Source organism: Oncorhynchus nerka, linkage group LG2 (genome assembly GCF_034236695.1).
Source record: "Oncorhynchus nerka isolate Pitt River linkage group LG2, Oner_Uvic_2.0, whole genome shotgun sequence".
Lineage (NCBI taxonomy): Eukaryota > Metazoa > Chordata > Actinopteri > Salmoniformes > Salmonidae > Oncorhynchus > Oncorhynchus nerka.
In genome coordinates, this window is record NC_088397.1 from 40,897,298 (window position 1) to 40,922,409 (window position 25,112).

Sequence of the window (25,112 nt, forward strand, 5' to 3'; positions counted from 1 at the left end):
CCTAGTACTTCTGAGAAGAAAAAAAATATATTTTTTTAAAGAGCTCTGACTTATAATAGACCCTCCCGCATGCCCCAAATCCCTTCCAACCCCGACTTCATTCTTTCTGTCTCTTCAACATACATACTACCGTTTCACCGACCATACACTCCAGATGTAACAGTATAGCTTCCGTCCCTCTCCACGCCCCAACCTGGGCTCGAACCAGGGACCCTCTGCACACATCAACCACAGTCACTCACGAAGCATCGTTACCCATTGCGCCACAAAAGTTACATCCAAAAGTTACATTCCATAGTCTATTTTTTGCATTATTTGCAAATAAACTGTTAGTCAAGGAGGAATTAGATTTCCAAATGCATCAGAGAAAGAACTTGAGTATGAAGCAAGTTAACAAATGCCACAGAAATACGTTTTTGTACTGGAAAGAACTGGACTGTATTGAATACATGCATAGTTCATTCTATAGACAGAATTCTCGAAATAGAGTTAACAAACTAAATCTACATTCATATAAAAGTTTATAACAATATAATTTTAAGATTGATTCTCATACACAATCACTCACAACAGAAAAGCAATTTCTTGCGAAAAGTTCAGTTGATCCTTCCTATGGTAATTTACATAGCTTTACAATTAAAACAAATAATTATATATATGTACATAGAAAGTTATCAAAAAAGTGTTTTGCTATGATAGTAAACTTATCAAAGCATGATGGATTGAATGTGTACCTCTAATTAATCATAAATGGCAACAACAACAAAAAATATGTCAAATTAGGATTTTAGATCGGTGTCCAAAATGGCACCCTATTCCCTACATAGTGCACGACTTCTGGTCAAAAGTAGGGAATAGGCTACCAGAGAGTTCTTCCATCCCCTGATGATTAGTGCTCCTAGGTCTGCAGCATATTCAGCAAGTTGAAACGCTCCAAACTTTGCAAATAAAAACTTTAAACTGGCCTCCAATGAGAAGGAACTAGTGGTCAAACTGGGTGGGGTCAGAGCAGACGTGGCAAGGCCCAACCCACTCACAAGCGCTAGTGCAGTGGAGTATAGAAGGAAGCCCTGGTATACATTGTACTATACCCAGGTAGAGAGAGAGGGTTGGAAAAGAAGAGACCCAAGAGGGAACTGAGAAGGGGGGGCTAGACTCTGAGTAACAATAGTACTAGTGTGCAGCCATCTGTATGCTGTACAAAAAGACTGGAAGAGATGGATTCATATTGCATTGGAAGCCTACCTCAAACTCACACCAGTTGCAGAGAGGGGAATTTGTGATTATGTTAACGACAATTTATGACAGGGCTGCTGAGTGGTCTAAGCGGTCTAAGGCACTGCATCTCAGTGCAAGAGGCGTCACTTGTCCCTTGTTCGAATCCAGGCTGTATCACATCCAGCTGTGATTGGGAGTCCCAGCCTTGTCCGAGTTTGGCCATCATTGTAAATAAGAATTTGTTCATAACTGACTTGCCTAGATAAATAATTATATAAAACAAAATTAAATCACCACTTTAGTAGTGCCATTCATACCCTTCCATCATCAGATCTAGCTAACCAACATATAGATTCTACTCCACTTAACATTCCATTGGCTTGAAGTCCATGGGGCAACGCCATACATCTAAATAAAGGGACAGGGTCTTTCTGCCTTGCCGCAGCTCTCAAAAATAACTTATTGAACTCTACCCTCCCTTCATATCAGTAGCATTTAGTTGTACTTTTGTTCTGTTAATTATCCATTATCCCTTCTTAGCCCTTAGATACAAGTCCATGTCCACTGTCTACACTACTTTCCTCTTCTGACCTGACTCCCACATCCAATCAGTAATTCATATCCGTTACAGTTGGAGTGCAGATCAGCCACATGCAACACGTTGATGCCGCTGCTAGCCAATCGGGCGATGCCCTCAGGCGATAGTGTTTCCATGGCGATAAGTGTGTGCTGATCGCTGACTACGCCCCCTGCCCCACCATTTGTGATTCCGCCTCCTGACTGAGGGGCAGAGTTATTGGAGGCCGTGGCACCGCAGGTGGTTCCTTTAAGTTGAGGTGGGTGTTGATGTATTTGGAGAGGTGGTCGCTGTGCATTAAGCGATTTGGACACAATGTACATGAGAACTTCTCACCTGGAAGTAATAACGAAACATAAGGTTAGTGTCCCAGCTGGCATATGTGAGATTGTAAACCCCCCCCCATTAACATTTCTATCCGAACCGGATCTTTGTCAGGTTGTTAGCCAATGTCAAATCTGGCTAGCCTGAGCTGCCCTATCCTGATTGGCCATCACGTGGCTGAAATTTGCATAATCTTGGGAAATGTTGAACTTGGCTCTCAAGTTCTCTAGTCTTCTCGTGTCCCTCATTTAATTGAAAATGCATGGTTGCTGGTAGCTAGTTCTCAGATATTTTATTTATATTTTATAATTTTTATAAATCCTGTGTAAATGTTCCTTCTTTTTTATTCACTCTGGCATCAAGCGGTTTAATTCATAACAATTATTCAGAAATGAAAACATCATACATCAACTGCACAGTCATTGTCACATTTGACCATAAAAGTTGCCAAGACTGAAGAGTCTGCTAAATGACAGAAATGTCAATAGCTAGGGCCAGGGGTTATTCCTAAAACCAAGTTATTATAACTCAGAGCCTGTAACTAGGGCCCAGAGCTTTTCTTGGTCTGGCCATACGGTCTGCCAAGGAAATCTAGCCCTCGTAAGGAGTGACAACAGTATCTACAGCTCCTGACTTGGCCATGACTTGTGGTGAGGCTGGGTACTGAGAGCAAAATATCATTTCCATTATCGCTGTAAAATGGAAATAAAGGGAAAGGGGGATACCTAGTCAGTTATTCAATGTATTCAATTGAAATGTGTCTTCCGCATTTAACCCAACCCCTCTGAATCAGAGGGGGGCTGTCTTAATCGACATCCACGTCTTCGACGCCTGGGGAACAGTGGGATATCTGCCTTGCTCAGAGGCAGAATGACAGATTTTTACCTTGTCAGCTCGGTAATTCAATCCAGCAACCTTCCGGTTACTGGACCAATGCTCTAACCACTAGGCTAAATAAAGATATATTGTATTGGCATGTCTCACCTGTGTGTCTCCTCTTACGGCGCTGCAGTTCATCTGAGCGTGAATCTCTTCTCACAGAAAGACCAGCTGCAGACAAATGGTCATTCTCCAGTGTGCCAGCGGAGATGGGTTAGAAGGTGAGACGTCTTACCATACACCTTCCCACAACCTGCGATGTGACAGATATGCTGCTTCTTCTTACTGGGATCTCTGCAGGCAAAATAAATGTAAATTGCCTCTTCATTTGCTGTTGGGCTTTTTGACGTGTCCCACCAACCTTTAGAGCATTTTCAGAAACAATACTTCACTCTTGAGGTACATCGCATTCGGAAAGTATTCAGACCCCTTGACTTTTTCAACATTGCTACTTTACAGACTTATTCTAAAATGGATTAAATAGTTCCCCCCCCCCCCCTCAATCTACACACAACACGGAAATATCACAATTACATAAGTATTCTGACCCTTTACTCAGTACTTTCTTGAAGCACCTTTGGCAACGATTACAGCAACGAGTCTTCTTGGGTATGACACCTGTATTTAGGAAGTTTCTCCCATTCTTCTCTGCAGATCTTCTCAAGCTTTGTCAGGTTGGATGGGGAGTGTCGCTGCACAGCTATTTTTAGGCCTCACCAGAAATGTTTGATCTGGTTCAAGTCTGGGCTCTGGCTGGGCCACTCAAGGATATTGAGTCGAGAGGTCGACCGATTATGATTTTTTTCAATGCCGATACCGATTAATCGTCCAATGAACGCAAGAGAAGTGACACAATTTCACCTGGTTAATATTGCCTGCTAACCTTTCTTTTAGCTAAATATGCAGGTTTAAAAATATATACTTCTGTGTATTGATTGTAAAAAAGGCATTGATGTTTTATGGTTAGGTACACGTTGGAGCAATGACAGTCCTTTTTCGCGAATGCGCACCGCATCGATTATATGCAACGTAGGGCACGCTAGATAATATCATTAACCATGTGTAGTTAACTAGTGATTATGATAGATTGATTGTTTTTTATAAGATAAGTTTAATGCTAGCTAGCAACTTACCTTGCCTTCTTACTGCATTCGCATAATAGGCAGGCTTCTCGTGAGGCAGGGTGGTTAGAGCGTTGGACTAGTTAACCGTAAGGTTGCAAGATTGAATCCCTGAGCTGACAAGGTAAAAATCTGTCGTTCTGCCCCTGAACAAGGCAGTTAACCCACCGTTCCTAGGCCTCCATTGAAAATAAGAATGTGTTCTTAGCTGACTTGTCTCGTTAAATAAAGTTGTAAAAGAAATACCTGCAAAATCTGCGTCCAAAAATAGAGATTTCCGATTGTTATGAAAACTTGAAATCGGCCCTAATTAATCGGCCCTTCCGATTAATCGGTCAACCTCTGATTGAGAGTTGTCCCAAAGCCACTCCTGCATTGTCTTGGCTGTGTGCTTAGGGTTGTTGTCCTGTTGGAAGGTGAACCCTCGCCCCAGTCTGAGGTCCTGAGCACTTTGAGCAGGTTTTCATCAAGAATCTCTGTATTTTGCTCCATTCATCTTTCCCTCGATCCTGACTAGTTTTCCAGTTCCTGCCGCTGATAAACATTTCCACAGTGTGCCCCCCTCATGCTTCAATGTTGGGATGGTTGCAGGTTTCTTCCACATGTGATGCTTGGCATTCAGATCAGAGATTCTTGTTTCTCATTTTCAGAGTCCTTTAGGTGTCATTTGGCAAACTGCAAGCAGGCTGTCATGTGCTTTTTACTGAGGAGTGGCTTCCATCTGGCTACTACCATAAAGGCCTGATTGGTGGAGTGTTGCAGAGATGGTTGTCCTTCTGGGAGGTTCTCGCACAGCTCTCCACAGAGGAACTATAGAGCTCTACCGATTGTTCAGTCTTTTAAGAATGATGGAGGCCACTGTGTTATTGGGGACCTTCAACGCTGCATACATTTTTTGGTACCCTTCCCTAGATCTGTGCCTCAACACAATCCTGCCTCTGCACTCTTCAGACAATTCCTTCGACCTCAAGTTTTGGTTTTTGCTCTGACATGCCCTGTCAACTGTGGGAACTTATATAGACAGGTGTGTGTCTTTCCAAATCATGTCCGATCAATTGAATTTACCACAAGTGGACTCCAATCAAGTTGGAATTTTGAGTCTGATAGCAAAGGGTCTGACTACTTATGTAAATAAGACAAACCTGTTTTCGCTTTGTCATTATGGGGTATTGTGTGTAGATTGAGGAAGAAAATGTTTTATTTAATACATTTTAGAAAAAGGCTGTAACGTAACAAAATGTGGAAAAAGTCAAGGGGTCTGAATACTTTCCGAAGGCAGTGTAAATAAATTAAATACAGTCAGGTATTTGGATAGTGACACAATTTGCATAATTTTGACTCTGTACGCCACCACAATGGATTTGAAAGGAATCGATCAAGATGTGCTTTAAGTGTAGACGTTCATCTTTAATTTAAGGGTTTTGTCAAATTTTTTGTATGAACCGTGTAGGAATTACAACCACTTTTATACATAGGCCCCAATTTTAGGGGCTCAAAAGTAATTGGACAAATGAACAATCATAAATTAAATTGTGAGTTTTAATAATTTGGTTGCCAATACTTTGCAGTTAATTACTGCCTGAAGTCTGGAACCCATAGACATCACCAGATGCTGGGTTTATTCCCTGGTGATGCTCTGCCAGGCCTTTACAGCAGCTGTCTTCAGTTCCTGCTTATTCTTGGGGCATTTTGCCTTCAGCAAGTGAAATGCATGCTCAATTGGATTCAGGTCAGGTGATTGACTTTGCCATTGCAGAACATTCCACTTCTTTTCCTTCAAAAGTTATTGGGTTGCTTTCGCAGTATGCTTCGGGTCATTGTCTATCTGCACTGTGAAGCGCCGTCCAATGAGTTTTGAAGCATTTGGCTGAATCTGAGCAGATAATATGGTCATGAACACTTCAGAATTCATCCTGCTGCTTTTGTCAGCAGTCACATCATCAATAAATACAAGGGAACCAGTTCCATTGGCAGCCATGTCATAACACTACCTCCACCATGCTTCACAGATGAGGTGGTATGCTTCGGATCATGAGCAGTTCCTTCCCATTTCCATACTCTTCTCTTCCCATCATTCTGGTACAAGTTGATCTTTGTCTCATCTGTCCATTGGCTTTTTTAGATGTTTTTTTGGCTAATTCTAATTTGGTCTAGCTGTTTTTGAGGCTTACTAATGGTTTACATATTGTCTTAAACCCTCTGTATTTACTCTGGTGAAGTCTTCTCTTGATTGTTGACGTTGACACAGATACGCCTACCTCCTTGAGGGTGTTTTTGATCTGGCCAACTGTTGTGAAGGGGCTTTTCTTCACCAGGGAAAGAATTCGTCTGTCATTCACCACAGTTGTTTTCCATGGTCTTCTGGGCCTTTTGATGTTCCTGAGCTCACCAGTGCGTTCAATCTTTTTAAGAATGTACCAAATAGTTGATTTGGCCACACATAATGTTTTTGCTATCTCTCTGATGGATTTGTATTGAATTTTCAGCCTAATGATGGCTTGCTTCACTGGCATTGACAACTCTTTGGACTTCATATTGAGTGCTATAACAGTGTCGTGACATGACTATAATTTTTTAATTTCAGCTTTATTTAACCAGGTAGACCAGTTGAGAACATGTTCTCATTTACAACTGCAACCTGGCCAAGATAAAGCAAAGCAGTGCGACACAATGTGTCAGAGAAAACACCGTACAACCGAAGTCGACGTGCATGCACCCAGCCCACCTCAAGGAGTCACTAGAGCGTGATGGGACAAGGACATCCCGCCCGGCCAAACCCTCCCAGCCTTAGACCGCTGCACCACCCGGGAGGTTCCTTTTCATATTGTTTACCCAATATGTGAACTGATGTACATGTATAGTCTAATCCTTTTCTGTTCAGTGAGTGTTTTGTGATTTAATCAAATTCTCTTCTTTATGTGTTTTCTGACAAAAGCAACAAAAAGGTTGAGAATTAAATAAATACACTCCATGCTTTAGTGATACTTACATGCAATCAATTACCATACAATACGTATCTTTGTGGACTCCATTTAATCACATCTGTTACAATTCCATGTTGCACAATCACAAATAATAATGAGGAATGTACAAGGGCACGGAGAAATGGCATACTATGGCATACTACAGAGCATATCAGAGCATAATAAGAATTTGTTCTTAACTGACTTGCCTAGCTAAATAAAGGTAAAAAAAAAAAAATCCAATATTCTGCAAAAAACTATATGTTCTCAATCTAGTAGTCTATGCACTCACTACCTGGTTATATTTTAAGAAAACCATCACAAAAATGCCAAATAAGTATTGTGGATGTTAGATATTGATATTCATTCCTTGGACCATGTTGATCACATTCAGCTTCGTGTCAGAGAAGTGGTTTCAATAGCATACATTTCACAAAGGTGAATTCCATGTCTGCCATTGTCATGTTTCCTAGAAACAGCAGAAGTTTTCCAACTTTCTGTCAGTGCAGGGTTACCAGGTCAAGCTAAAATTTCTAGGCCAATGACCACTCAAAACCCATCTAAAAGGCCTGAAAACTAGACTCCCAAAAAATAATTTTCCATCAGTGGATGTAGATTTAACTTGGACTGCTAATAAGGCTCAAGGGGGTATGGTATATGGCCAATATACCACGGATAAAGGCTGTTCTTGTGGAGTGCCTGGATACAGCTGGTAGCTGTGGTATATTGGCTGTATACCACAAACTCATGTGATGCCTTATTGCTATTATATACCGGTTACCAACGTAATTAGAACAGTAAAAAGTCATGGTGGTATATGGTCTGATATACCATGGCTTTCAGGACTAGAACCAGGTTTATAATTGTAAATAAATCCTCTTTGCGCATTTGCATAACTATAGATACATCCGAAAGGAGAGTATGAGTGATAAAAGTTCGAGAGAGGATTTTGAAATCTCTGAGCAAGACACCTTAGGCTATTTTCTGGCAATTGTGCTGTTGTTATGTGCCAGATGTTAAGATAGGCATAGGTTCCAGACTAAAAACTGGGTTTATGATGAATTAGAATGTTCCATAGTTTGCTTGGATACACAGTACACAGATCATCTGTACAGAATGGCGCCGGAGAGGATGGTTGCCGTTTTATAGGCTCTTAACCTACTGTGCTATTTTTATTTTTTTGCATTGTTTGTAACTTATTTTGTTCATAATGTTGCTGCTACCATCTCTTTAATTATTTGTTACTTTAATTTCTTACTTTTTAAAGGTATTATTTTAAAGGTGTTGGTTAAGAGCTTGTAAGTAAGCATTTCACTGTAAGGTATTCGGCGCATGTGACAAATACAATTGATTGGATTTTAACTCTGGGTCTTCCTTTCCTGTGGCGGTCCTCATGAGAGCCAGGTTCATCATAGCACTTGATTGTTTTTGTGACTGCACTTGAAGAAACTTGAAATGTTCCATATTGACTGACCTTCATGTCTTAAAGTAATGATGGACTGTCATTTCTCTGTGCTTATTTGAGCTGTTCTTGCCATAATATGGACTTGGTATTTTACCAAATAGGGCTATCTTCTGTATACCCCTCTCTCTCCAGATGAAATATCGCGTCTTGTGACGGCCGGCCGCCCAACAACCTGCCCGCTTGACCCTATTCCCTCCTCTCTTCTCCAGACCATTTCCGGAGACCTTCTCCCTTACCTCACCTCGCTCATCAACTCATCCCTGACCGCTGGCTACGTCCCTTCTGTCTTCAAGAGAGCGAGAGTTGCACCCCTTCTGAAAAAACCTACACTCGATCCCTCCGATGTCAACAACTACAGACCAGTATCCCTTCTTTCTTTTCTCTCCAAAACTCTTGAACGTGCCGTCCTTGGCCAGCTCTCCCGCTATCTCTCTCAGAATGACCTTCTTGATCCAAATCAGTCAGGTTTCAAGACTAGTCATTCAACTGAGACTGCTCTTCTCTGTATCACGGAGGCCCTCCGCACTGCTAAAGCTAACTCTCTCTCCTCTGCTCTCATCCTTCTAGACCTATCGGCTGCCTTCGATACTGTGAACCATCAGATCCTCCTCTCCACCCTCTCCGAGTTGGGCATCTCCGGCGCGGCCCACGCTTGGATTGCGTCCTACCTGACAGGTCGCTCCTACCAGGTGGCGTGGCGAGAATCTGTCTCCTCACCACGCGCTCTCACCACTGGCGTCCCCCAGGGCTCTGTTCTAGGCCCTCTCCTATTCTCGCTATACACCAAGTCACTTGGCTCTGTCATAACCTCACATGGTCTCTCCTATCATTGCTATGCAGACGACACACAATTAATCTTCTCCTTTCCCCCTTCTGATGACCAGGTGGCGAATCGCATCTCTGCATGTCTGGCAGACATATCAGTGTGGATGACGGATCACCACCTCAAGCTGAACCTCGGCAAGACGGAGCTGCTCTTCCTCCCGGGGAAGGACTGCCCGTTCCATGATCTCGCCATCACGGTTGACAACTCCATTGTGTCCTCCTCCCAGAGCGCTAAGAACCTTGGCGTGATCCTGGACAACACCCTGTCGTTCTCAACTAACATCAAGGCGGTGGCCCGTTCTTGTAGGTTCATGCTCTACAACATCCGCAGAGTACGACCCTGCCTCACACAGGAAGCAGCGCAGGTCCTAATCCAGGCACTTGTCATCTCCCGTCTGGATTACTGCAACTCGCTGTTGGCTGGGCTCCCTGCCTGTGCCATTAAACCCCTACAACTCATCCAGAACGCCGCAGCCCGTCTGGTGTTCAACCTTCCCAAGTTCTCTCACGTCACCCCGCTCCTCCGCTCTCTCCACTGGCTTCCAGTTGAAGCTCGCATCCGCTACAAGACCATGGTGCTTGCCTACGGAGCTGTGAGGGGAACGGCACCTCAGTACCTCCAGGCTCTGATCAGGCCCTACACCCAAACAAGGGCACTGCGTTCATCCACCTCTGGCCTGCTCGCCTCCCTACCACTGAGGAAGTACAGTTCCCGCGCAGCCCAGTCAAAACTGTTCGCTGCTCTGGCCCCCCAATGGTGGAACAAACTCCCTCACGACGCCAGGACAGCGGAGTCAATCACCACCTTCCGGAGACACCTGAAACCCCACCTCTTTCAGGAATACCTAGGATAGGATAAAGTAATCCTTCTCACCCCCCCCCCCTTAAAAGATTTAGATGCACTATTGTAAAGTGGCTGTTCCACTGGATGTCTTAAGGTGAACGCACCAATTTGTAAGTCGCTCTGGATAAGAGTGTCTGCTAAATGACTTAAATGTAAATGTATACCACCCCTACCTTGTCACAACACAACTGATTGGCTCAAACGCATTAAGATGGAAAGAAATGTCACAAATTAACGTTTAACAAGTGTGCAAAGCTGTCATCAAGGCAAACGGTGGCTACTTTGAAGAATCTCAAATGTAAAATAGATTTTGATATATTTAACACTTTTTTGGTTACTAAATTATTTAATGTGTTATTTAATAGTTTTGATGTCTTCACTATTATTCTACAATGTACAAAATAGTAAAAATAAAGAAAAACCCTAGAATGAGTAGGTGTGTCTACACTTATGACTAGTACTGCATGTCTAACCCTACTGCAGGCAATGATTTTAATGTTAAAAAAAGAAATAAATACAACTTTCATAAGATTATGGCTCCAGTAGCATCGGCTTAACTCAGATTTCAGTCTTGTTTCAGGATCATCAAAATATTGCTGTTATTAAAGGGATTTATTATAATAAAAATCCATTTTACTTAGTTGTGAGGAACGTAAAGGAATTGAAGGGATAAATAATAGATAACCTGTTTGCACTGACTGCTCAGCCTTGGCACACACTAGCAGGAGAGCCTGTGGTCTGGTGTCTGTCTGTCCAGCCTGGTCTCATAGACTAGACATAACATAGTAAACGTAAATCATTCAAATGTGTGCGCTATGTTACATTTGGTATACTTAGACAAGACAGATGGTTACTTGTTTTGGGTGGCTGGGTGGGCCTATAACTTTAAGTCTAGCAACCCGAATGTTCCAGAGTTCAAATCTCATCACGGACACTTTTAGCATTTTAGCAAAGTAGTAACTTTTCAACTACTTAATACTTTGTAGCTACTTTGCAACTACTTAGCATGCTAGCTAACACTTCCCCTGACCCTAACCATTTTAGCTAACCCTTCCCCTAACCATAACCCCTATTACTAACCCCTAGCCTAGCTAATACTAGCCAGCTGGCCACCTAGCTAGAATTCGTAATATTTCAAACATTTGGCTAATACTTTCTAAATTATTATTGATTATTATACACTTTCTAAATTCGTAACATATAATATGAATACTAATTTGTAACATATACGAAATGGGTGATGGATATCCACAAATTAATCCATATCAAACTAAACATAACATATCATAATAAACAGAGTGTCTCGGATTTACATCCACAATAATACAACATGCACGGAGACCAGGTTGGGCCAACTATCTGCTTGTCTCTCCAACTTCGAGGGTCATGTCTAGATGAGATACAGCTTTTGTCAAATTGACCTCAAAAGTAAACCATTTTCCCCCATTTAGCCAACCATTTCCCTAACCTAATTATCCTAACCTGCAGCGTAGATTCTCCTGAACCTGCTACGAAAATATCAGGGCGCATGTTATCACCATTTTACATTTACATTTAAGTCATTTAGCAGACGCTCTTATCCAGAGCGACTTACAAATCACCAGCAGGTATAAAGAGGGCTACCGTCAGCTCTTCGTCTTGAGACTAGCTATTCTACAGTGTGTATGTGTCGGCTTCTTTTACTGCCGGGAGGATGTGTCGCAATGTTAATTTATTTCACTTGAAGCCACACTTCCTTTTTTACCTTCTCTGTATTTGCGCCTAAAGAGACAGTTGAACGAGACAGCCGCGAACATGTAGCCTAGGCGATGTGTTGATATTCTCAACATTTGTACTTGATAAACAGTTTAAGTAGATTGTCATCAGAAAAACTGAAGAAAACCTGGATGATGTAACGTTAAGCAGTGCTATTCTGATAATAAGATACACGAATCGAGACTGGTGAGCGCAGTGGGAGAAACCAGAATTGAAACCTGCGGTGCGCCAGTGAAGGTAGGCTTGAAATGAAGATTTGCTTGTCTCTACATTAGTTATTGAAATATATTACTGTAGGCCTACGTTGGTATCAGCATCTGCATGCGTTTGGATTTTCAGCCATGTTTTCTAAATATGTCCTTGTTTTTGCTTGAGCAGTGAAATAAAGTTGTATCAAATTTGACATGAGTAATTATGTGCACTGAAAGCTTTCTACAAATATTGGCAGTTGTTAAGCTATATAATATAATAACTTTATTTTTCTAAGGGAACTTCTAATGTGATTGTCATGTAGGCTATTTTTCAGCACAACATTAACATAATTGCAATTATTTTGTGAGTTTGTGACTTATGATGATTATCTACTTATGGATTGATTTGAGTGAGTGTGTGGTGTCAATTCTTTTAAAATTGCAGCTGTTCATTTCAATAATGTAATAATTTGCTATTCCAACCAGCTGTACTAGATTATAAATCAGGGGGTTAAATGTTCCTGCATGAAATGCCGTGTAGGCTACTGTAGTTTCACTGAAACTATCATTTGGATGGTCCTGGTTTGGAAGAATTGTGTCAATATAAACCTACTGATACAGTACTTACTTCACGATTTGGGTTCTCCCAGTTGATAATTATTGAAGTAGCCTATTCAATGAATAGGTGAGCTGTTGAGTGAATAGGTGAGCGGTCTGATGGAGAGCCCATCTTCTACGACCAGGCGTCAGGCCTGGGTCCAGACCAGTCGACAGTGGCTAACCCTGGAAGAACTAGATCCACAGGTACCAGGACCATACATCCACCCCTCTGCCCACCCATCTACCCTACAACGACCAGGATATACCCATCCTTCTGCCCCACATGGACCACCATACACCCATCCCTCTGATCAACACCAGTCTGCATCAGAGGATGACGTCTTCTCAGATGGTCAGTTCTCATTTTGGTAGCTTGATTAAGAATTTACATTTGAGTGACATTGATTTATTACTGTAAGATATCTGTGTGATAAAGAAAAGAACATGCAGGGGGTTAAAACTCTGCTTAGTCTGGTATATTTATATGTGGGCGGTTGGCCACTTCATGATGCATCACACATCTTTGCGACAAAGCACAGAAAAAAAGTGCGTAAGAAGTTTTAATTTTCTGAATGCTGAATGCTCACCCAGACTATTCTATGTCCACTGTTTCCACAGGATGCTCTGCAGGAAAGATTGAGAGCTGGCTTCTGGGCTGTGGGTGAGTGAGTGAGCATGCGGTGCAAGGTTTGACTTTGAAATTACATTTACAAGAAAGACTCTTAATAGGATGATGTGTGTCAGCCAGTGGCAAGTGGTAAGTTAAACAATAAAAATAAATTGTCTAGGTAAACCACCCACCGTTTGGGGAAATGTTACAGATGTGAATTCTGTTTAGAATATGGAAACAGGTCAATGGCATTGCCCAAAGTGGATTCTTGTTCCAAAACACCTTGGTTCTAGAACTAGTTTGGCTCTGTTTATACTAGAGGACATTCTATTTGAATGCTTTTGGTGTTTATAGTCCCAAGTTTGCATCATAGGAAATGGTACAAAAGTACTGTTTGTTCTATTGATTCTTCCAGTTATGTGTTGACCAGAAAATTGTAGTCATGTAAACACAGAAAAGCAATTGTTCCATCACTGGATGCAAACTTCACTATTGTGCAATTACACATGTGTTACTAATGATCATGGCTAACTTGGCTGATCAAGATGAGTCTGAAAATGTGGCTAAACTGGTGTGTGAACTTGGATGTTCAGGCTATTTTGTGGGTTTTATAGAATCTGATTTAAAATGTCAGATAAGAAATGTTGGGGCGTTCTTAAAACATCTGTGGTTAACGTGACTTGACAATCTGACTGCTAATCACTCAGCCTGAGAGCATCTCCTATGTAGGAAGTGAACCGACTTTTAAAAGCTGTAGCTTTACTGAACAGACTGGGAGGATAGCTAGCTAGAGATCATGCCTATAGGTTTGATCCAGAGCTGTATAGTATACTGTGGTCTGCGAAATTGACACCCTTGATAAAGATGAGCAAAAATTACTGTATAAAATAGATATCTAGGATGGCAGGTAGCCTAGCGGTGAGAGCATCGGGCCAGTAACGGAAAGGTCACGAGCCGACAAAGTGAACTTCTGTTTTAATTATCTGTAAAAGAAATGGGGCACTTAACCCTAATTGCTTCAGGTTCACCGTTGATTATGGCAGACCCTGGCTGTGACCCCACTCTCCAAGAGTATCTCAGGAAGAGTTGGGATATGTGTATTAATACACACATGTACTTGTGTGAAATAGGACAAATAAGAAGCACACACCAAATTATTATTTTATATAGTATGCTCAAAAAATGTTAGATATTATTTTATACTAATACAATTGCTCAGAGACAGATTTTGTTGAACAAGTAATACATTTTTTATTTTTTTTAATGTCACCGACCTTCTAGCCATCGCTGATCCCATTTTTTTTTTCATTGGTTTTGTCTTGTCTTCCATCACACCTGGTTCCAATCCCATCAATTACATGTTGTGTATTTAACCCTCATGTCCTTGTCAGTGATTGTTTATTGTAAGTGTATGTGTACGTCTGTACTGGTGTGCGTCGGGGTTATGTTACCCATTGATTTTAATTATTATGTTATCTTTCCTGTGGGGTTTTTTGTCAATAAACTGCGTCGTTGGACACACAGTTATTTCTCTCCTGCGTCTGACTTCTCTGCCGCCAGTTCACACCCTTACACATTCCTCCATACAGAATCCTAAAATGTTGTTTTGGTGTACGTAATATATTTTTACTAGGCTGGAGACAGGCTCAGAGAACTCTAGCAATAATCTGACTGTTGGTAAGTCTGACAATAAAGCCGCCGTGACTGCAATCTACCGACTGGTCGGCATAAAACACTGACTATAGTCTCTCCGCTTCTATTTTATCATTTATTCTCCTCTTCCAGAGTCTCTGCTGAAAGCGAACAGTTTTGAAGATGACCTGAGTCTGGGTGCCGAGGGTGAGGATAAAAGAGAACATAAACCCAATGACACGCATACCATATTAAATAATCAAAGCAGGAAATAGCTTTGTAGGAAAAGTAGGAGAGCATCATGAATGTTTTGGAAAAAGGTTATTTTCATCTTTGTTCCTGCCTCTGTGTGACCGCCTTCCTCTTTGTTTTTGCTATTCCTATTCAAACTAATTTTCCATTACTGAATATGTTTAAAGAACATAGGCCTTTTATCCAATATTATACCTGTTTGAATAGTGGACACTTTCAATTTTTAAATGTTCCATTTAAATTCAGAGTAGAAGTCTGTACATGTTGGTGACATACCCCGTCCTCATGTCTAAGGACTGCTTCTCCACTGATAGTACACCAGGAACATGTATTCATTGTAGTATCAACCCTTAATCCTTCGCCTCTTCCATGAGTGACTGACATCCTGGTGCATGTGATTTAGCTGCTGACTGACGGAAACTCTATAAGATTGGCCCAATATACAAAGCAATAATAATAGCATGTTTGCAAAGAGAGGAGCCAACACTCACTGGAGCCTCACAACACAAAGGGCCAAATGTCACAGAGATCTGGGAGGAAGATGCGCACACCCAAGCATAAATGCGCACTCTCGCACACATACACACACACACAGTGTTCTGTTTTGACTCAAACTTTTATGTTTTACAGCTACAGCATTAAATGTCAAAGGAGTCTCAGAACTGAGGTAAGATAAATGGAATATGAAGAATGTGTGATTTCATTACAGAAATTATGCACCAAATTCCTTCCTATTCAGAGGGAGGTTTAGATTTGTCAAGTTTGGTTGACATGACTTGAGCTTGACCTGCTTTTATCTTCCCACTGTGGTGCCTGGTGCCTGTGTAAGGGTGCTGCTTCCACCACCCAAACATCTTCACAGAGGTGGAGTCACCACCAGGTCAGTTAGAGCAACCCACATATGGCAAGCTATATTTATATTCTAGAGTTTATTTTGACTATCCCTCTTTATGCATTTTTCCAGCTACTAGTACATTAAATACGATTACATTAACATATGATATCTGTTGAATACAGGCATGCTTCAACCATTATTATATTGTTACTATAATAATTCTGGTTTGTTTTTTAAGTTGTTTCATTGCTTATTTTTCACCTGTCGCATGTTGATCTCATCTCTTTGTTCCTGCAGTACTCCCCGTCAGAGGCTGGCTCTGCCCTTACTCCACCTCGGTTACAGTATTGCCTCCAGTGGCTTCTCCAACAGCACCAGTAAGGCATCAAGGTGTGTTAGGACCAACCACTATCAACCTTATGTTACAGTCTTAACAGTCATATAGTATATACAGTCTGTCAGGACATCTCGATCTCCCTCTATCTCTCCATCCCCACCACTCACATACACACACACCCCAGTGTGTCTGAGGTGCTGCAACTGTGTGCAGAGGATGCAGAGGAGACTCTGTACGATTTGGGGTTCGGATGTGACGAGCCTGATGTTACAGACCGCATCCCCACCCGTTTCCTCAACTTCCCTTCCCAGCTTCACGGTATCAACTTCCGCCTCTTCCTCCAGTCCCAACTGTACCGCCTCCGACAGGAGGACCCAGGACTCTCTCTGGCCAGTAAGACACAAACGCATGCACGCAGACACACACACACACACACACACAAACTCACGCACGCACGCACCCACACACACCACCATTGTGTCGGAATCCCACACATTACTGTGGTAATGATCATCATTGTCATAAACACCCACCCACAACACAACCAGGTATGTACATGAGTCAACTTTCATTTGCATAATAACTTTAGTTATGCAGCACTTTTTATGCAGTTCAAATGGTTTAAAGAGCTTAATCTGTAAATAGACAGTGTCTATATGATTCGGTCTACATTTACATAGCGCTGTCAGTATAGTATGTTTCTCCACCAATCATCCTAACATACAACAAATACATTATACTCAGTTTTTGCTATGAACAAAAAACGTTAATGCATCTCTCATTGTCCTGTGTGTTAGGCAGCCAGAACATTCAAAACAAATGGTTGTTTTCTCTTTCAATTGTCCTGATGAACGCACCTCCCCCCTGCAGGTCGTTTCAGGCAGGTAGAGGTGTTAACAGCCATGGCCAATGCCTTCTACTCCCTCTACTCCCATGTGTCCCGTATGCCCCTTCAGAAGCTCTCCCCTCCCGAGTTCAGCATCTCCCCCACCGCCGACAAGCAGACTGGACGGCGCTTCATGGGAAGCGTTCGCAGCGAACCGAGGTCTCCAGTGGAGCGATTTAAGGACACGGTTTCTAAGATGTGCCTGTATACTAGTTCTGGTGGTTCCACCCAGCTAGGCTCGGACTCTGCCTGCCACGGTCCGGGATTTTCTTCCGGACCTGGGTCTGGGTTGTCCCCCAAGAAGAGAAGCAGCCTGCCTGACTTGGTGGGACTGGTCCTGGAGAATGCCAAGGCAGAGGCTGTATCCAGAGACATGGAGGAGGATAATCAGGATACAGGGGACAGTAATGGGATGAGTGCTGCTGTGGACACGAGTACTATGGTGAAGGATAGAGAGACAGAGACACAAGGACACAGTCAGTGACAAGGAGATGGAGCAGGGTTTGTTATCAGATGTACAGGATATGGACACAGGGCATAGTAGTTTGATTAGTTCTGTGGAGCCACATCTGGTCAAGGACAGAGCGACAGAGACACAGGAACATAGAGACACAGTCAGAGGCAAGGGGTTGGACCAGGGATCGTCATCAGATGGGGATGGGGCTGATTTAGAGAGAGAGAGAGAGACACCGATGGAACTCCAAATCTTCGAGCATCATCACTTTCAGAATCAGGTCAGCGAGAACCCAGTAGTAGAATGAAGCTAGACTTTTGCCTTACTACTCCAAGTTCTACTTGTGAGGTTGGAGAAACTCACAACACAATTCATCCCACAGACTGGGCAGCGGTGGTGGCACCGGTTGCCAAGGTTACCCATGACGTCATATGTTCTCAGGTCGTTGAGAGTGTGCACCAGGCACTCTACAGCAGTCAACTAGAACAGTGGAATAATAACACACAGATGGTGACCATTTTGTCTGTTGTGTCCTGTGAGAATGTCAGATCTGACCGGTCCTTCACCACATCAGACGCACTACACAAATCCAGGGAGGAGAAGGATTTAACTACCAATAACTCAGCCAAGAGTTTAGAGGTCGCCATAACTCCCATTCCAAAGGCTGATTCTGAGGGTGACTCTCGTTTGGGAGAAACTGGGACACTGGTGGAGTCAACGTTCGTGCCCATAAAGCTCCCTAGTGGAAAGAGGTCCCCTTGTCTAATCACTGTAACTGATGTGGCTTGTAGTTTTAGTTCTGCATACACACCGGAGATGGTTCTCACTCCCAGTGGTGGTACCACTGAGGTGCCTTCAGCAGCCCAGTATTATCCAGGTGTATGGGAGAACAAGTGGTGCCTGAGTCCTCTGAAACCGCCACCAATCCGGGTCCAAGGGGAGGCATCCCACAGTCTTCAACAGGCCAACTCCTTTGAGCTAGAGGAGGTAAATGACTGAATTTTTGGGATTTAACCTACCGTAATTGCTGGACTATTAAGCGCACCTGAATATAAACCGCACCCACTGAATTATTAAAAAATATGTATTTTGTACATAAATATGCCGCACATGTCTATAAGCCGCAGGTGCCTACCGGTACATTGAAACAAATGAACTTGGTCACTATCTTCCTCCTCCTGTGCACTGAAACCACTGAAGTCATCTCCTTCGGTGTCGGAGATGAATAGCGTCAGAATTGCTTAATCCGATGATGGATCGTTTTCATTGTCGCTCTCGTCACTTTCATCCGGAGGCAAATACAGGCAAATTCATGCTGCCCCTTCAACACGCAGCAGTCCAGCCTTTCGAAACCCGTTGATGATAGTGGATTTTTTGACAATGCTTCACGCTGTCAGGACCCACTGGCAGACTTGACCATAAGTTGCTCTTCGCATGCAGCCCGATTTAGTGAAGGATTTCTCCCCACTTGTCATCCAAGACTCTCACTGAACAAGGAGCGCCACCTTAAATGCACGATTTACACTGATGTCGAGTGGCTGCAAATACTTTGGGCCATCTGCTTTTCTCCCCTCTGAAAGCCTTTGTTGTCTTTTTGCACTGAGTCAGTTCCTCACGCTGCTGTTTCCAACGTCTTATGATCAACTCATTAAGGCCAAGCTCCCGTGCAGCAGCTCTCTTTCCTTTTCCAACAGCCAGATCGATCGCCTTCAACTTGAAAGCTGCATCATATGCATTTCTCTGTGTCTTTGCCATGATGAGGGTGACAAAATTACTACCGTAATCAGAATGATGGGAAGTTTGAGCGCGCTCGATTTTACGTCACATTATGTGATGGTGCTCAGTTTTTTGGCGGCATGAATCTTGTGAAAGCGGGAAAAATCCATAAATTAGCCGCGAGGTTCAAAGCGTGGGAATAAAGTAGCGGCTTTATAGTCCAGCAATTACGGTATATGGCACAATCTACTCCAGTCTGACTTCCTAGGGCTTATTGACACATCTAGGTGGCGTAGTCGACTACCTATCCACCCATGGCTGCCTGACATATACTTGGAGCCAGGAGTTTTCCTGACCACCTGTTTTCCAATTTTGTTTAACAACAGGTACATAGTGCAGGGGAGGAAGACTTTGGACAGCAAGAAACCATAAGGTCAACATCTTTGTCACTGTCTACTGTCAATCAAAACACAGGTGAGTTCATAGTCTTGATTGATACATCATGGTCATATTCAGCTGAACCGAGTGATATTAACAGTGTACATCTGCTTACTACCAAAGTAGTTGTTTAGTGAAAGGTGACTGACTACCACGATTCGGAGCAGCCAATGTGCTGAATGTGACGTCAGTTTAATTTCACAGGAACACACAACCGTTTCAATTTACAGTTTGAAAGTGAATGTGGTTGATACTGTTCCTCAAATGGGCAGTGCTGTTGTCACATTAGCTGTGAATGAGTTGCTGTGTGCATTTGTGCATGCATGTATGTGTGTGTGTGAAGAAAGGGGTGCGTTCACCACTTGTTCTCACACCTTCTCGTAATAAGAATTTCACACATTCTTGTTCTTTAAGATTGTCAGCTAACTGGAAATGTTGAGTAAAGTGTGGGTGAATTTCTGGCCAACCCTGCATGTTTTATTCTGGGAATTATTGTAATGCAGGCCTGACGTGTTAAATCCATGAATAGAATATAACTGTGTATCCATCTGTGTGTGTATGTTGTAGACCTGGTGGTGGTTCAAGGGTTAAGTGACATGAGTATGACTGTGTAACTAAATCTGCGTTCGACCTGACTGTGTGTTTATCTGCCTGTACAGTATGCAGGCCTGGGAGTTCGAGGGTTACGCGCCATGTAAGTGTGGTTGTGTTTCTCTCTGTGTAGACCTGACAGTGTCAGTGTATTTGTCTTTGTCTCTGTGTAGGTCTGGTGGTTCGAGGGGACAGCATGCAGTCAGACAGTAGTGGCTATGCTGATGAAGACGTCATCTCTTCAGTCTACTCCACTGACAGAGACAGAGCTGACAGACTGATAAGGGTTGAGTTCCTGCCTGACTCGATGCGCAGGCATTGCATTGCATCAACCAATGGTCGTGTGCCATGTCATCGACTGTGCAGTTGGGCATCAGATTGCTATATCATACGATGTGGTTAGGTGATATGTTAAATACCTATCAAGGCATCGTAGTCAGGCAGGAACTTGACCAAGGCCCTCTGGGAACTAGACTCAGGGAACTCTGTGAGTATTATTTGTATGAGTCACACAGAAACATGTTCATCCAACAGATACTGATTCTTTGATTATGAGGTATGAGGTCTGTTCATGTTAGTGTTAATGACATTATGAATCAGGTGGCATCAGTCGGTGCATTCTGAATGCTGCCACTCCTATGCAACACCAGTCCTTTGACTGAGTGCAGACAGAGTAATCTGATGGAAAGGATTGCCCTGGAGGTATAGTCCACACATACTGTTTAATTGTGAAGAGATTGTCCTATCTCCATGTATAGTGTTACTGTTGATGACAATCATTAATTCGATGTTGTCACACCCTGATCTGTTTCACCTGTCTTTGTGCTTGTCTTAACCACCCTCCAGGTGTCGCCCATCTTCCTCATTATCCCCAGTGTATTTATACCTGTGTTTTGTCTGTATCCAGTTTGTTTTGTTTTGTCAAGCCTACCAGCGTGGTTTCCCATCTGTCTCTAGCTCCTGTTTTCTAGCTTTCCCGGTTTTTGACCATTCTGCCTGCCTCGACCCAGCCTGTCGTTCTGTACCTTGTCACACCACCCTGGATTACTGACCTCTGCCAGCCCTGAGCCTGCCTTCCGTTCTGTACCTTTTGGACTTTGCTCTGGACTACTGACCTCTGCCTGCCCCTTGACCTGTCGTTTGCCTACCACTCTGTTATTGTAATAAACGTTTGTTACTTCGAAACTGTCTTCGTCTAGGTCTTCTCCTGAGCCTTGACAGATGTACTGTAGATAAGATACTACTGCTGTGCCTTTGTGAAAGTTGGTATTTATTTATTGGGTGTTAATAAAGATAATTTAAACACATTTAAGATTATCATTATATGAATGTTAAGTGACTTCAATTAACATCAACCTGCACTGAAATAGCACAAATATTTAATTAAAACAGGAGCAAATCAAACAGTTTATAGCCGCCATAGGGACATGATAATAGGCAACATTTCGGTTCCAATTATACTTTGTATTTGGGCAACACATTCCACAACATCACACACATTGGGCTATGTCAATTTCAGCTAAACTTCTCTCTGCTAATCATATCATAATCATCATCAGGAGATGTAGCCTTACTCTGTAGCAGCAATCCCTTATAGGTAGATAGCCTACTATGGCCAGTTTACTTTAGATACACTTACTACCAAAATTATCCTACTTTACCACCTATACAAAACATGGTTTGACAACAGTGGTAGGCTTGATTACCAACAACGACGAGACTGCCTACAGGGAGGAGGTGAGGGCCCTTGGAGTGTGGTGTCAGGAAAATAACCTCACACTCAACGTCAACAAAACTAAGGAGATGATTGTGGACTTCAGGAAACAACAGAGGGAACACCCCCCTATCCACATCGATGGAACAGTAGTGGAGAGGGTAGTAAGTTTTAAGTTCCTCGGCGTACACATCACAGACAAACTGAATTGGTCCACCCACACAGACAGCATCGTGAAGAAGGCGCAGCAGCGCCTCTTCAACCTCAGGAGGCTGAAGAAATTCGGCTTGTCACCAAAAGCACTCACAAACTTCTACAGATGCACAATCGAGAGCATCCTGTCGGGCTGTATCACCGCCTGGTACGGCAACTGCTCCACCCACAACCGCAAGGCTCTCCAGAGGGTAGTAAGGTCTGCACAACGCATCACCGGGGGCAAACTACCTGCCCTCCAGGACACCTACACCACCCGATGTCACAGGAAGGCCATAAAGATCATCAAGGACAAAAACCACCCGAGCCACTGCCTGTTCACCCCGCTATCATCCAGAAGGCGAGGTCAGTACAGGTGCATCAAAGCTGGGACCGAGAGACTGAAAAACAGCTTCTATCTCAAGGCCATCAGACTGTTAAACAGCCACCACTAACATTGAGTGATTGACATTGACTGCTGCCAACACACTGACTCAACTCCAGCCACTTTAATGATGGGAATTGATGTAAAATATATCACTAGCCACTTTAAACAATGCTACTTAATATAATTTTCACATACCCTACATTATTTATCTCATATGTGTACATATATACTGTACTCTATATCATCTACTGCATCTTTATGTAATACATGTATCACTAGCCACTTTAAACTATGCCACTTTGTTTACATACTCATCTCATATGTATATACTGTACTCGATACCATCTATTGCATCTTGCTTATGCCGCTCTGTACCATCACTCATTCATATATCTTTATGTACATATTCTTTATCCCTTTACACTTGTGTGTATAAGGTAATAGTTTTGGAATTGTTAGTTAGATTACTCGTTGGTTATTACTGCATTGTCGGAACTAGAAGCATAAGCATTTCGCTACACTCGCATTAACATCTGCTAACCATGTGTATGTGACAAATACAATTTGATTTGATTTGATTTGTATCTGAACTCTTGGGAGTAAACATGGGAGAATATTGAGTTCAGGTTAGCATGTAACGGAAGATGAAGAAAAGATTAGTCAGCAACAGGGTTGGGGTCAATTCAATTTAAATGGCAGTCAATTCAGGAAGTAATAATGTAGTTCCATCTCAATTTGATGCTCTATTTCAGACATTATGAACACACCCACAGTTGAGGTATGTAATGTTATCAATTCAAAATCATAGTAGTTGTGTTACCGAAGTGAATTAAGGACCATGGACATGGTTTTTTGAGAGTAGCCAGCTACTCAAACACATAAGACAACATTGCTTCAACAGCTATTAAAACTTGCGACGCCCTAAAATTACAAATTTTAATCACAGTAGCAATCTTGTCACACAATTTAAAACTGGGTTTTGTGAGGTCTGAAAATGAATAAATTCAATGGTAAAGTACCCAATGTTTAAAATGTATTTCCAATAATCATAAAATAACATTTTGCACATCAGATGTTAAACAATTCAAATGTAAAACGTAGACCTTAATAGTTATCAGAGTACTTTTCTAAAGGCCTTAATACATAGTTCCGTATAATCCAACTAATGACAAGGCATGTAAGACAGACCGGGTGAGTCTTGTAGATAAAAATACATAGGTCTCCAATTTAAGAATTCCTATTTAAAATTGTAATATTTTTTTCATTTATTTTTACTAGGCAAGTCAGTTAAGAACAAATTCTTATTTTCAATGACGGCCTAGGAACAGTGGGTTAACTGCCTGTTCAGGGGCAGAACGACAGATTTGTACCTTGTTAGCTCGGGGATTCGAACTTGCAACCTTTCGGTTACTAGTCCAACGCTCTAACCACGAGGCTACCCTGCCGCCAAATGTCCACTTTATAAGTGCACCAAATTATACTTTACTTGCACCAAGCACTCTTCTTCCAACAGTTATCCAGGGGAAGTGATAATGGGGGAGAAATGTTTTTGGTCGACGACAAAGTACTTAGTAATGAAAAGGCAACCAAGGTCTTTTTTCAATCAATGAGAACCATTTTAGGTGTGAAAAAGGGTTATTGAGGCTACAGTAAAATGTGTTTTTTTTCTTTTAAATTGTCTTCTGCCCTTTCCCTGCAGAGTCTTTCTCTAAGCATGTTACAGCTGAGCAGGTGGGTGACTGACCATCCAAATGAATGCTCAGATAGCAGATGTTTGAAGTTGGTGAGGGAGATAAAAGTCTCCAACTTCAGCGATTTTTGCAATTCGTTCCAGTCACAGGCAGCAGAGAACTGGAACGAAAGGCGGCCAAATGAGGTGTTGGCTTTAGGGATGATCAGTGAGATACACCTGCTGGAGCACGTGCTATGGATGGGTGTTGCCATCGTGACCAGTGAACTGAGAAAAGGCGGAGCTTTACCTAGCATGGACTTGTAGATGACCTGGAGCCAGTGGGTCTGGCGACGAATATGTAGCGAGGGCCAGCCGACTAGAGCATACAGGTCGCAGTGGTGGGTGGTAATAAGGTGCTTTAGTGACAAAACGGATGGCACTGTGATAAACTGCATCCAGTTTGCTGAGTAGAGTGTTGGAGGCAATTTTGTAGATGACATCGCCGAAGTCGAGGATCGGTAGGATAGTCAGTTTTACTAGGGTAAGTTTGGCGGCGTGAGTGAAGGAGGCTTTGTTGCGGAATAGAAAGCCAACTCTAGATTTGATTTTCGATTGGAGATTTACATTTACATT

At 42.5% G+C, this 25,112-nt stretch overlaps 1 protein-coding gene across 4 annotated transcripts; it reads left to right on the forward strand.

The window, feature by feature from the left end:
• The first annotated feature begins 11,910 nt into the window (after positions 1-11,910).
• On the forward strand, positions 11,911-21,820 carry LOC115135289 (protein TESPA1-like). 4 transcript variants are annotated; one of them, XM_065026438.1, is made up of 12 exons: positions 11,911-13,114; positions 13,381-13,423; positions 15,006-15,049; positions 15,158-15,211; positions 15,887-15,923; positions 16,086-16,136; positions 16,389-16,481; positions 16,613-16,821; positions 17,299-18,755; positions 19,871-19,958; positions 20,687-21,000; positions 21,471-21,820. In XM_065026438.1, the coding sequence occupies exons 1-9, from the start codon at positions 12,880-12,882 to the stop codon at positions 17,796-17,798; spliced, it is 1,266 nt and encodes a 421-aa protein (XP_064882510.1). In that variant the 5' UTR covers positions 11,911-12,879; the 3' UTR covers positions 17,799-18,755; positions 19,871-19,958; positions 20,687-21,000; positions 21,471-21,820. The 4 variants fall into 4 exon arrangements, with proteins under 4 accessions (XP_064882510.1, XP_029525682.1, XP_029525672.1 ...); XM_029669822.2 differs by having other exon boundaries at positions 11,911-12,208; positions 12,832-13,114; positions 20,687-21,820; XM_029669812.2 differs by having other exon boundaries at positions 11,911-12,208; positions 12,848-13,114; positions 20,687-21,820.
• Positions 21,821-25,112: the final 3,292 nt, after the last annotated feature.